Genomic DNA, 13,766 nt, shown 5'->3' with positions numbered 1-13,766 from the left:
GACTTGTTTGTTGTTATTTTATTTTATATTCCCGTTATAATGCTTTACTTTTTAGCGTACATCTTTTGTATTATTCTTTACTCACATTTTATTACTTGCAGTCCTTTCACTTTTTACAATGTCCTGTGATAATGGGAAGCTGTTTTTAGGTGGGCCCCCAAATCGGAGATGCACTGACTGTTCTAAACTCACACCAAAATGACCTGGTGTAATGTTCTGTAGCCCCGAAAAACTGAAGGGCATATAAAAGGTTATGTGGATGAATGGTTGAGACTGATAGCATAATACTACTACTAATAATAGGACGCCTCACACCTGGACAGACTTGTTAGGAAGGCAGGCTCTATTGTAGGAATGAAACTGGACAGTTTAACATCTGTGGCAGAGCAATGGACGCTAAGCAAACTCCTGTCAATCATGAAGAATCCACTGCATCCACTGAACAGGATCATCTCCAGGCAGAGGAGTAGCTTCAGCGACAGACTGCTGTCACCATCCTGCTCCACTGACAGACTGAGAAGATCGTTCCTCTACCACACTATGCGACTCTTCAATTACACCCGGGGGAGTAAATGCTAACATTACTCAATGTTATTGTCTGCTTTTACATGCATTTTTATTACTCTTTAATTTAATAGTGTTTTTTTTTTGTATCAGTATACTGCTGCTGGATTATGTGAATTTCCCCTTGAGATTAATAAAGTATCTACAGTGGGTACGGAAAGTATTCAGACCCCCTTCAATTTTTCACTCTTTGTTATATTGCAGCCATTTGCTAAAATTATTTAAATTAATTTTTCCCCTCATTAATGTACACACAGCACCCCATATTGACAGACAAAAAAAAGAATTTTTAAAATTGTTGCAGATTTATTAAAAATGAAAAACTGAAATATCACCTGGTCCTAAGTATTCAGACCCTTTGCTCAGTATTTAGTAGAAGCGCCCTTTTGAGTCTTCTTGGGAAAGATGCAACAAGTTTTTCAGACCTGGATTTGGGGATCCTCTGCCGTTCCTCCTTGCAGATCCTCTCCAGTTCTGTCAGGTTGGATGGTAAACAATGGTGGACAGCAATTTTTAGGTCTCTCCAGAGTTGCTCAATTGAGTTTAAGTCGGGGCTCTGGCTGGGCCATTCAAGAACAGTCACAGAGTTGTTGTGAAGCCACTCCTTCGTTATTTTAGCTGTGTGCTTAGGGTCATTGTCTTGTTGGAAGGTAAACCATCGGCCCAGTCTGAGGTCCTTAGCACTCTGGAGAAGGTTTTTGTCCAGGATATCCCTGTACTTGGTTGCATTCATCTTTCCCTCGATTGCAACCAGTCGTCCTGTCTCTGCAGCTGAAAAACACCCCTAGAGCATGATGCTACCACCGCCATGCTTCACTGTGGGGACTGTATTGGACAAGTGATGAGCAGTGCCAAAAGTTCTATCTTGGTCTCATCAGACCAAAGAATCTTATTTCTCACCATCTCTGAGTCCTTCAGGTGTCTTTTAGAAAACTCCAAGATAGAACTTTTTGTCCTTAATTCTAAGCGGTATGTGTGGAGACAACCAGGCACTGCTCATCACTTGTCCAATACAGTCCCCACAGTGAAGCATGGCGGTGGCAGCATCATGCTGTGGGGGGTGTTTTTCAGCTGCAGGACAGGACAACTGGTTGCAATCGAGGGAAAGATGAATGCGCCAAGTACAGGGATATCCTGACAAAAACCTTCTCCAGAGTGCTAAGGACCTCAGACTGGGCCAAGGTTTACCTTCCAACAAGACAATGACCCTAAGCTCACAGCTAAAATAACGAAGGAGTGGCTTCACAACCACTCTGTGACTGTTCTTGAATGGCCCAGCCAGAGCCCTGACTTAAACCCAATTGAGCATCTCTGGAGAGACCTAAAAATGGCTGTCCACCATTGTTTACCATCCAACCTGACAGAACTGGAGAGGATCTGCAAGGAGGAATGGCAGAGGATCCCCAAATCCAGGTGTGAGAAACTTGTTGCATCTTTCCCAAGAAGACTCATGGCTGTATGAGTTCAAAAGGGTGCTTCTACTAAATACTGAGCAAAGGGTCTGAATACTTAGGACCATGTGATATTTCAGTTTTTCTTTTTTAATAAATCTGGAACAATTTCAAAAATTCTTTTTTTTTGTCTGTCAATATGGGGTGCTTTGTGTACATTAATGAGGGAAAAAATTAATTTAAATGATTTTAGCAAATGGCTGCAATATAACAAAGAGTGAAAAATTGAAGAGGGTCTGAATACTTTCTGTACCCACTGTATCTATCTATCTATCTGCTTTGTTAGGTTATATAGCGCCTTGACGTGTGGAGTACAAGTCCAAGGAGGTTCTGCTCAACCTTTATAATGCACTGGTGAGGCCTCATCTGGAGTCCTGTGTGCAGTTTGGGTCTCCAGGCTACAAAAAGGACATAGCAGCGCTAGAAAAGGTCCAGAGAGGAGCGACTAGGCTGATTCCAGGTCTACAGGGGTTGAATTATGAGGAAAGATTAAAAGAGCTGAGCCTTTACAGTTTAAGCAAAAGAAGATTAAGAGGTGACGTGATTGAAGTGTTTAAAATTATGAAGGGAATTAGTACAGTGGATTGAGACTTGTATTTTTTTTTATTTTATTCATTTTATTGCAATCCATACAAAGCAATCAAGTTTTTACAAAAAGAAAAGTTGAGTTAAGAACAGATCGATCCCCACCCCTGAGAGAGAGAGCAAGCCAAACAGCGTAAGATTTAAGGCTTGTTAACATACCTAAATTAATAAGTTCTCTGTGCTTCATGAACTTATTTTAAAATATTACTGATTAGATCCTGCCATGTTTTGAAAAAAGTCTGTAAAGATCCTCTAACTGAGTATTTGATTTTTTCCAACTTCAAATAATATAACACATCGGTTTCCCACTGACTTAAAAGAGGAGAGTTTGGGTTCTTCCAGTTTATCAGAATAAGTCTGCGTGCCAACAGTGTAGTGAATGCAATCACAATTTGTTTGTCTTTCTTCACTTTAAGCCCCTCTGGAAGAACCCCAAACACAGCTGTTAATGGGTTAGGAGGGATTGTGAGACCAAGGCTGTCTGAAAGGTAATTAAAAATTTTTGTCCAGAATAATGTTAATTTGGTGCAGGCCCAGAACATGTGACCCAGTGAGGCTGGAACTAGTTTGCAGCGTTCACAGGTTGGATCATGCCCTGGAAACATTTTGGAGAGTTTTAGTCGAGACAGATGTGCTCGATATATTATTTTAAGTTGTATAAGAGACTTGTATTTTAAAATGAATTCATCAAGAACGCGGGGACACAGTTGGAAACTTGTTAAGGGTAAATTTCGCACAAACATTAGGAAGTTTTTCTTTACACAGAGAACAATAGACACTTGGAATAAGCTACCAAGTAGTGTGGTAGACAGTAAGACATTAGGGACTTTCAAAACTCGACTTGATGTTTTCTCGAAGGAAGCAAGTGGATAGGACTGGTGAGCTTTGTTGGGCTGAATGGCCTGTTCTCGTCTAGAGGGTTCTAATATTCTAATGTTCTATTATATAGTTCCTTTCATCTATCTATCTATCTATCTATCTATCTATCTATCTATCTATCTATCTATCTATCATATAGCACCTTTCATCTATCTATCTATCTATCTATCTATCTATCTATCTATCTATCTATCTATCTATCTATATAGTGCCTTTCATATCTATCTAGCTATTTATTATATAGTGCTTTTCCTATCTATCTATCTATCTATCTATCTATCTATCTATCTATCACATCTATCTATCTATTATATCTACCTTTCACATCTATCTATCTATCTATCTATCTATCTATCTATCTATCTATCTATCTATCTATTATATAGCACCCTTCACATCTATCTATCTATCTATCTATCTATCTATTATATAGCACCCTTCACATCTATCTATCTATCTATCTATCTATCTATCTATCTATCTATCTATCTATCTATCTATCTATCTATTATATAGTGCCTTTCATATCTATCTAGCTATTTATTATATAGTGCTTTATCTATCTATCTATCTATCTATCTATCTATCTATCTATCTATCTATCTATCTATCTATCTATCTATCTATTATATAGCACCTATATATCTTTCTTTCTTTCTTTCTATTCACATCTATCTATCTATCTATCTATCTATCTATCTATCTATCTATTATATAGTGCCTTTCATATCTATCTAGCTATTTATTATATAGTGCTTTATCTATCTATCTATCTATCTATCTATCTATCTATCTATCTATCTATTATATAGCCCTTTCATATCTATCTAGCTATTTATTATATAGTGCTTTATCTATCTATCTATCTATCTATCTATCTATCTATCTATCTATCTATCTATCTATCTATCTATCTATCTGTAACATCCTGTGGCACAGAGCACACAGTGTACTTTTGGGGTACTTGGCAACATCAAGAAAAAAAAGGGTGCAACAAAGGGTAAAGCCAGCACACGTCTGAAGGCTATTTCATCCTTCTATATAAAAGCGGTCGGGATTGTCCTTCCGTCCCGTGAGTGGACAGCGTAGCAGTATTCCGCTTATCACAGACTTACTACTTGCAGCTTGCGGTGCGAAGCGACGCGATGTGAGCAGAGTTCTGGTGCTCCCATCATTCCCTTGCTTTTGTGCGCGATGTGCTGGAAAAATAGACAAAATTATGTCTCTGGAAATAATTAATGTTGATGGAGTACAAATGCCTCACCGCGTAGTAAATATCAGGGGTTCAAAAGGCGACCTCAATATAGAAAAAAGTTTAAATTTCATCACAAAAAATAACAGAAACTACGAGTATTAAAGTAATACCGCTCAAATGCAATATAACCAAATTAATGAGTTTGTATAAAATATCAAATTGATCTACATATTGAATTGCCTTAAGAAGTGGTCGCCTTAAAAGGCGGGTGAGCCTAGTTCTTTACTAACCTTTGTGGTCTGCCTAACCACTCTGCAGTGAGAAACGTTATGAGAGACCAGACTTAAACATACACCCAGTGAGTGCCAAGAGAGAACCAGTAATGATAGGATGGTAAAGATTTTAGAGGCACTGAAAGGGGTTTTAAAGTTAAGCATGAGCTCCATATGTTTAGGCCATTTCTGAAGGCTTTTGAGGGGGTTCCTTGGGTTGGGGAATTGTCGGTGTGTTAGGGATCAATGGTAGAATGTATATAGGATAATCCTATTTCTTGAAGCTGTTTTAAGAAAATATTTCTTCAAGAAGACAAAATACAAAACTATTGTTAAAATGCAGAAATAATGCAGAGAATCAAAACCAGAAATTCTGTTACTGAAAATCAAGGTCTTCACTCCTTGAGGGCTGAATATTTTTTTCCAAAGAACATAGTTTCTGAAAAGCAATGGTTTCACACAGAAATCAACATAAAACGTCTATTGCTGCGGCTGCCAGTTTGCCAAGAATGTGCGGCAGGTTTGCTGCCAGGCTGTCTTCGTGTGACTGGGGCAGCAGCGGTCACAGTCGCAGTGCATTGCAATCTGGTTATCATTGTTAAGTGGCACTCCTCCTGGCGAACATGGCCGTAGATGTATCAGCTACATGAACCCGTTCAGCCCCACGATTAGCTGGGGACCAGTCAGCTGAAGCTGGAACCTCACATTCATTTTTCGATAGCTTGTGTCAAAATCAGAGTCCGACAACTCATAGTCCAGTTCGGAGATAACAGGAAAAACGTCATCCACGCATTATTTTGCTTTACCTGTTTGCTTTGATCTCTCACCGTTATGTCAGTGCCATCTTTGCGCCTTACTACTCACATGAGCGCCGGAAATCTCGGTCACACCAATGAAGCTAACTTTCCTTCTAGGAAAGAGAGTCCAACTAAAACATAACGGTTGGTTTTGTCACCGTTTACAGTTGATTGCCACTGTCAGCTCCTCCTTTTGACAAAAGTCGACATCAGCCCTAAAAGAGTTAAAAGCTATCGGTCTATCGTTTTTGATGTTTCAATTTTCAATTTAACCATTTAATAATGTACAATGGCATGTAAAAGGTTTGTCACCCTTAGTCAAAATGTATATTACTATGAATAGTTAAGTGAGTAGAAGATGAGCTGATCTCCAAAAGGCATAACATTAAAGATAAATCTTTTTAGCATTTTAAGGAGAATATTCCATTATGTTTGTTTTGTACAATTGTAGAGTGGAAAAAAAGGAAAGGAGCACCATACAAGAGGCTGGGCACCTCAAGATATTTGAGGTCTCTGACCTTCATTAGCTTGTTAGGGCTTTGGCTTGTTCACAGTCATTGTTAGAAAACCCCGTTTGATGCAAATTGCAAAGCTGAATAAATTCTTTGACTCCTCAAACCTTGTCCCAACAATCAGAAGCCATGGGCACCACTAAGCAGCAGCCTAGCACTCTGAAAAATACAGTGGTGTGAAAAACTATTTGCCCCCTTCCTGATTTCTTATTCTTTTGCATGTTTGTCACACAAAATGTTTCTGATCATCAAACACATTTAACCATTAGTCAAATATAACACAAGTAAACACAAAATGCAGTTTTTAAATGATGGTTTTTATTATTTAGGGAGAAAAAAAATCCAAGCCTACATGGCCCTGTGTGAAAAAGTAATTGCCCCCTGAACCTAATAACTGGTTGGGTCACCCTTAGCAGCAATAACTGCAATCAAGCGTTTGCGATAACTTGCAATGAGTCTTTTACAGCGCTCTGGAGGAATTTTGGCCCACTCATCTTTGCAGAATTGTTGTAATTCAGCTTTATTTGAGGGTTTTCTAGCATGAACCGCCTTTTTGAAGGTCATGCCATAGCATCTCAATTGGATTCAGGTCAGGACTTTGACTAGGCCACTCCAAAGTCTTCATTTTGTTTTTCTTCAGCCATTCAGAGGTGGATTTGCTGGTGTGTTTTGGGTCATTGTCCTGTTGCAGCACCCAAGATCGCTTCAGCTTGAGTTGACGAACAGATGGCCGGACATTCTCCTTCAGGATTTTATGGTAGACAGTAGAATTCATGGTTCCATCTATCACAGCAAGCCTTCCAGGTCCTGAAGCAGCAAAACAACCCCAGACCATCACACTACCACCACCATATTTTACTGTTGGTATGATGTTCTTTTCTGAAATGCTGTGTTCCTTTTCGCCAGATGTAACGGGACATTTGCCTTCCAAAAAGTTCAACTTTTGTCTCATCAGTCCACAAGGTATTTTTCCAAAAGTCTTGGCAATCATTGAGATGTTTCTTAGCAAAACTGAGACGAGCCCTAATGTTCTTTTGCTTAACAGTGATTTGCGTCTTGGAAATCTGCCATGCAGGCCGTTTTTGCCCAGTCTCTTTCTTATGGTGGAGTCGTGAACACTGACCTTAATTGAGGCAAGTGAGGCCTGCAGTTCTTTAGACGTTGTCCTGGGGTCTTTTGTGACCTCTCGGATGAGTCGTCTCTGCGCTCTTGGGGTCATTTTGGTTGGCCGGCCACTCCTGGGAAGGTTCACCACTGTTCCATGTTTTTGCCATTTGTGGATAATGGCTCTCACTGTGGTTCGCTGGAGTCCCAAAGCTTTAGAAATGGCTTTATAACCTTTACCAGACTGATAGATCTCAATTACTTCTGTTCTCATTTGTTCCTGAATTTCTTTGGATCTTGGCATGATGTCTAGCTTTTGAGGTGCTTTTGGTCTACTTCTGGGTGTCAGGCAGCTCCTATTTAAGTGATTTCTTGATTGAAACAGGCAGGTGTGGCAGTAATCAGGCCTGGGGGTGGCTACGGAAATTGAACTCAGGTGTGATACACCACAGTTAGGTGATTTTTACAAGGGGGCAATTACTTTTTCACACAGGGCCATGTAGGTTTGGATTTTTTTCTCCCTAAATAATAAAAACCATCATTTAAAAACTGCATTTTGTGTTTACTTGTGTTATATTTGACTAATGGTTAAATGTGTTTGATGATCAGAAACATTTTGTGTGACAAACATGCAAAAGAATAAGAAATCAGGAAGGGGGCAAATAGTTTTTCACACCACTGTAAAAATATTTGCTGACCACAAAGCAAGAGAAGGCTACAAAAAAATAGCAAAGTGTTTTGAGGTTGCCCTTCCCTAATTTCATGATGTAATTAAGAAGTATCAGTTAACAGGTGATGGTGGCAGTCAAGCTGATGTCTAGAAGGCCAAGAGATCTTTCCAGGAGAACCGCTACTAGGGTATCTAGAAACCCCCATTTGACTTCAAAATACTTCAAGAAGATTTAGCAGAATCATGGAGTGGAGGTGCACTGTTGTACTGTGCAGTGACAGGTACGCAAAAATTACCTTCATGGAAGAGTCATCAGAAGAAACCCTCACCACATAAGTCATCATCAGAAGTTTGCAAATGTACATCTAAATAAGCTTGGTGCATTTTGAAAACAAGTCCTATGGACTGATGAATTCAAAAGAGAACTTTTTGGCTGCAATATGCTGAAGTATGTTGGAAGAAGAAAGGGTGCAGAATTCCAGGAAAAGAACACCTGTCCTGCTGTTAAGGATGGAGTAGCACAGGAAACATTTCACTGGTAGAGAAAAGAATGGATTCAGTTAAATACCAGCAGTTTCTGGAAGCAAATATCACACCATCTATAAAATAGCTAAAGAGGATGGCTTCTACAACAGAATAATGATCCCAGATCCACAATGGACTACCTCAAGAAATGCAAGCTGGTTGTTTGGGCATGGCCCTCAAGGTCTCTCAACCTAAACATCGTCTTAAATCTGTGGATGGACCTCAGAAGAGCCGCACATGCAAGACGACTCAAGATTCTCACAGAGCCAGAAGCCTTCTGCAAGCACAAATGAGCAAAAGTCTTTAAAATAAGTACTGAGAGACTCTTAGCTGGCTACAAAAAGCGTTTATACTTGCTAAATGGTGGTGTTACTAAATACTGACCTTGCAGGGTGCCCAAATGTTTACTTTTGGCCTTTTTCCTTTTTTGTTATTTTGAAATGTTAAATGATGGGAATAAAAAAAGTAATCTTGCTTAAAATAATAAAGAAATGCGTAATTGTTAACTTTTATGACTTTTGGAAGTAGGTCATCCTTTACTTGGGCAGCTTAGCTATTGACAGTAACGGAACATTTGACCGGAGTGCCCAAGCATTTGCATGCCACTGTATTATTGGGAGGCGGCACGGTGGCGCAGAGGTAGCGCTGCTGCCTCGCAGTAAGATGATCTGGGTTCGCTTCCCGGGTCATCCCCGTGTCTGCGTGGGTTTCCTCCCACAGTCCAAAGACATGCAGGTTAGGTGCATTGGTGATCCAAAATTGTCCCTAGTGTGTGTGTGTGTCCTGCAGTGGGCTGGTGCCCTGCCCGGGATTTGTTTCCTGCCTTGTGCCCTGTGCTGGCTGGGATTGGCTCCAGCAGACCCCCGTGACCCTGTGTTAGGATATAGCGGGTTGGAGAATCACTGACTAACTGAATTATTAGGTAACACAGTCATTAGTGGAAGTGCTTCACACCTTCAGGAGTCAGGGTTCAAATTCTGCCCTGGTCACCTTTGTCAGTGTGGAGTGTTCAGTTTGACTTGACACTGCTCTGGTTTTCCTGCCTTGTCACAAATACGCACTTGTTGAATTAAATGGCAACTGAAAAATGGGTCCATTGTGAATGTGGATGTGGGTGATGGTACCAGCCAGACATGGGTATCCTGTGATCCAAGATTTGATTTAGTGAATTTAATTAATTGGCAAAACATACGTGAAATTGTTCCCAAATCTAAGTTTATTAAATATTTTCAGTATCTACTGTTTCAGACTGAAACATGAAAGGGTCTTTTGTAACTGATAACAAAAGTAATTATATTTTATACAGTTGAAAATGACTACAAGAAATCTTGTTTCTTTCTTTTTTGTATCTTATTTCTTTTGATGATATTTATGGTCTTCCTAGTATTATGATTAACTGATTTAATTTCATGTTGTTAGCACCTTTTATTACCTTCTCTCTGCTTTCCTTTTCTTTCTCAAAGAATTTTTGTGTTAGCTTAATTGGCGACTGTTATGTGCCCACTTTGACTGAGTGTAGTAATGTGCCCTGCGATCGGCTACACCCCATCCTGGATGGTTCCTGCTCATCCCACAATACTATTGAATTAAGCCTTAACATACAGTATGTTCTCCAGAATTTGATAAGTGAGTTGAAAATGGATGCATTTCTATCTTGGATATTTTATTGTTTAATACAACAACCTTTCTGTTTGTTAAGCAATACCAAATGAAGAGAGTAAAGGCATTCTTGACTAGGTGGTCCTTAGAATTGTTGCTTCACAGTTTCAGCATCCTGTTTCCAGATATCCTCCAGGTCTCTTCCTGCTTTGAAGTTTAGTGTTGCCCCCATCCAAATGGTGTAGGTACATTAATGGTGGCTCTTAATTGCTCTTGCGTGGATGTGTGGCTTGCTGGAGGACTCTCATCCCATCCTTGGCTTTTGCCTACTGTTACCAGTCAAGGCTCCAACTCCCTCAGCCCTATAATGAAATAAGTGAGTTGAGAAAATGCATTAGTGACATTGGCTTGGCGGAGTGGCTTACATGCACCACTGTCATTTGGAGCCGATGCTTCTTGTTGGATTACACTTGGCCAACTGGAGATAATAAGACTCGTCACTGTAGTTGGTGATTACTGGCCAGTGCCTACTATGTGACATACCCCAGTCTGAGAGAGAACATGGCATAGAAGCTGATGTGTAGGGAGCAGGTATTGACAAGTATGTGAAGAGTAGATTCAGGTAGCATTATTTTTTCAAACACTGAAACAGCAGTCATTTTGGTCAGATCCATTGACCATCCTGCCAAAAAAGCTGCTGTTTACTTTTGTGTCTTCCATCCCTGTTTACGCCCACAAATGGATCGTAGGGTTGCCCCCTGACAGAATTTAACCGCTGTTTGGACGCCGATCACTGCAGCTGCCTGCACAGTTAAGGTCTATTTAGACTCCATCTACCTCAGCTTCCCGAAGATGAAGCAATAGCCCTACCTGATGGGGAGTTGAACTTCTCCACAATATAATAATCCATTAAGTATTCCCAGCAACCATCACTCTTTACTCATTTGTGTCAAATCTATCCATCTAACCCAATATATCACCACCATGTGTTGATCAACTGATAGCTCAGGTCCTCTGTTTGTTTAACTGTCCAGGATAAACATAACTGTAAAGCTGACTTTATGGTAACAGGTGCACAGATAACTATCATTGTATTTCTCTGTGAGTCAAAGGCACATTGAGGGGGCTCTGTCATCCAACAACAGATTGCTGATCCTTTGAATATTCAACACCCACAGGGAAACTGCAGGGTAAGAGGGACATCCAATCTGACTGAGACATCTGACTTCAGACATAATGACAGGCAGAGATTGCCACTACTTATCAACATCTCCCACAAGCGCTGGTTCCTCCTCCACCAGCGAGGTGACATTTCACACTCTTAACAGCTAGATTTCACTACTAAGGTCAACCCATGTAAAATGACAACACTTAAGTGTGAAGATAGTGTATCAGCAGTTCAAGAGATGTGGGGAAATACTGATGTAAAGTGGGGATGTTGTTGAGAAATAACAGGTACACTGCGAAGGTGGAAAGTGTACCATCTATAGTGGAGGTGTAAGTAGCATCTGGTAGAGCCATGGTTATTAATGCAGTACTTGAGAACAGCAGTGGTAAAGCTGGCAGTGGTGGCCTTTAGATGAAACCTGTCTGGAAATATTGAAGGTGCTGGACTTCCTTATTATCCTTATTAATACATTTCTGTTGTTGTGTAAAATTCAAATTTAACATAAGGTGAAAAATAACCGGCTGCTTTGATTTGCGCATTACAGTGATCTACATGTAAAAAACATGTTATTCCAATCTAGAAGTTATGTTAAACTAAGACATGATTTAAAATATAGCAGAACAGATAAGGTCAAACTAATTTAGAAAAGTCTTTCAGAAAAACAAGCCGAACAGGATAACATACAACAGCTTTAAGAGAAAAGTTACCAATGATAGTGTTTAGTCAAAAATGAGGACCACACCCTGGCTTTACTGCTCACCTTTCTACAGCGGGCATTTTCAGAAGCAAGCAGCCTGGACTCATCAGGTGAGCCTGTGGAATTCAGCATGAACAAGACCCCTGCCTAATCAAACCATCACTGAACTGGAACAGAGACTCTTCTAATGATTCCAACAGACAGAACAATCGCCACCCCTTTTATTTACTGTTTAGGGGTGGTTGGCGCAAGAGTGCTGTGTTTAGCTCTGGTTACATGTTAAAAGAACGACTCTCAGTTATTGTGTGTCATTCAAGAATAAAGCAGGATAGGGACAGCACATGAGGACTGACAGACAGAAATGAAGCAGGGGGTCATGTTCCAGTTTCCCTGGAATCATTTCTCTCACATTCACTTGAAACAAATATTACATGTTGCTAAATTGGTGGTATCAGAATTACCAATGCAGATTTCCCTTTGGTTGTTAAGCAGATACTGTATCAAACTACTCCTTGTTTTTGTATGGGTGTCAAAAGCAAAAGAAAAAGGTTGGCACCAGTATGCTGAAAACGCTATGAATAAGCCACAGACATTTTGGGATTCTGTTCTGTGAAGCGATGAAACAAAACAAAGGTTTCGGGCCTATGGATTAGCAGTATGTCTGGAGGAGGAAGAAAGAAGCACATGCTATCACTATACTGCTGCTGGAGTATGTGAATTTCCCCTTGGGGATTAATAAAGTATCCATCCATCCTGAAAATAACACCCTGCTTATAGTGAAGCATGGCAGTGGCTCAGTGATGATGTGGAGGGCAAGATGGATTCAATCAAGAAATTCTAGGAGAAAAAACGTCACGCCGTCTGTGAAGAAGTTGAAGCTTGGGTGTCACTGGACCTTCCCAGGCATATCTTTAAGTCCACCAAAGCTTTGTTTCAGAATAAGCCCTGGAAGATTCCAGAGTGGCCATCACAGTTGCCTGACTTGAACCCCATAGAACAGGGGTGTCGAACTCCAGTCCTGGAGGGCCGCAGTGGCTGCAGGTTTTCATTCTAACCATCTTCTTAATTAGTGACCAGTTTTTGATGCTAATTAACTTCTTTAGCCTTAGCTTTAATTAGCTTGACTCTGGCCCCTTAGTTGTTTTTTCCTTAATTAGCAGCCAGACAGCAATGAGACATAAAACAAGCAGAACATGACCAGCTCACCTGTACCCATCAAACAAAATCTGAAAATAAAGATTAAGGTCTCAGTAAGGTTGATCCCTCAGGTTAACAAAACATTTTAGGAATATACAGAATATCAACAGTTTTGGAAATGTCTGCTGTGGCAAAAAGAGAGCAGCAACAAGCCATGGAATTGAATAACGGGCTTAATTAACAGCAAGAATCAGCTTCTCATTAAGGAACTGGTTGGAGTTTGAAGCCCCAATTTAGCTGGCCATCTGTTAGCTTGTTTCATGTCTCAATTCTGTTTGGCTGTCATTTAATGAAGAAAAGAATCAGAAGACTTAATCCTTAAAAACAGGGCTATTAAAATATAGGGAAAAGAAGTTAATTAGAAGTGAAAACTGGACACTGATTAGGAAAAGGGTTAGAAAGAAAACCTGCACCCACTGCGGCCCTCCAGGCCTGGAGTTTGACACCCGTGCCATAGAAAATCTCTGGTGGGATTTGAAGAAGGCGGTTGCAGCACACTAACCCTAAGAATATTAGTGAGCTGGAGGCCATTGCCATGGTGTCTGGCTATG

General features: G+C 40.3%; 1 protein-coding gene across 2 annotated transcripts in view; it reads right to left on the bottom strand.

Annotated features, from left to right (window-relative positions):
• Positions 1-9,705: 9,705 nt before the first annotated feature.
• LOC120518647 (protein only RNase P catalytic subunit) overlaps positions 9,706-13,766 on the bottom strand; it is a 68,284-nt gene continuing 64,223 nt past the window's right edge. The window contains exon 9 of one of the 2 annotated variants that reach the window (XR_005631268.1): positions 9,706-10,515. Coding sequence is in view for 1 of the 2 variants with exons in the window: in XM_039741534.1 (XP_039597468.1) it covers positions 10,510-10,515 (6 nt within the window). In the remaining variant the exon portion in view is untranslated. The remainder of the gene's footprint in view (positions 10,516-13,766) is intronic. The other variant, XM_039741534.1, reaches the window with a different exon arrangement.

This window comes from Polypterus senegalus, chromosome 18 (genome assembly GCF_016835505.1).
Source record: "Polypterus senegalus isolate Bchr_013 chromosome 18, ASM1683550v1, whole genome shotgun sequence".
Classification (NCBI taxonomy): Eukaryota; Metazoa; Chordata; class Cladistia; order Polypteriformes; family Polypteridae; genus Polypterus; species Polypterus senegalus.
The sequence above is the reverse complement of the archived record's forward strand: the minus strand, read 5'-3'. Positions and strand labels throughout refer to the sequence as shown.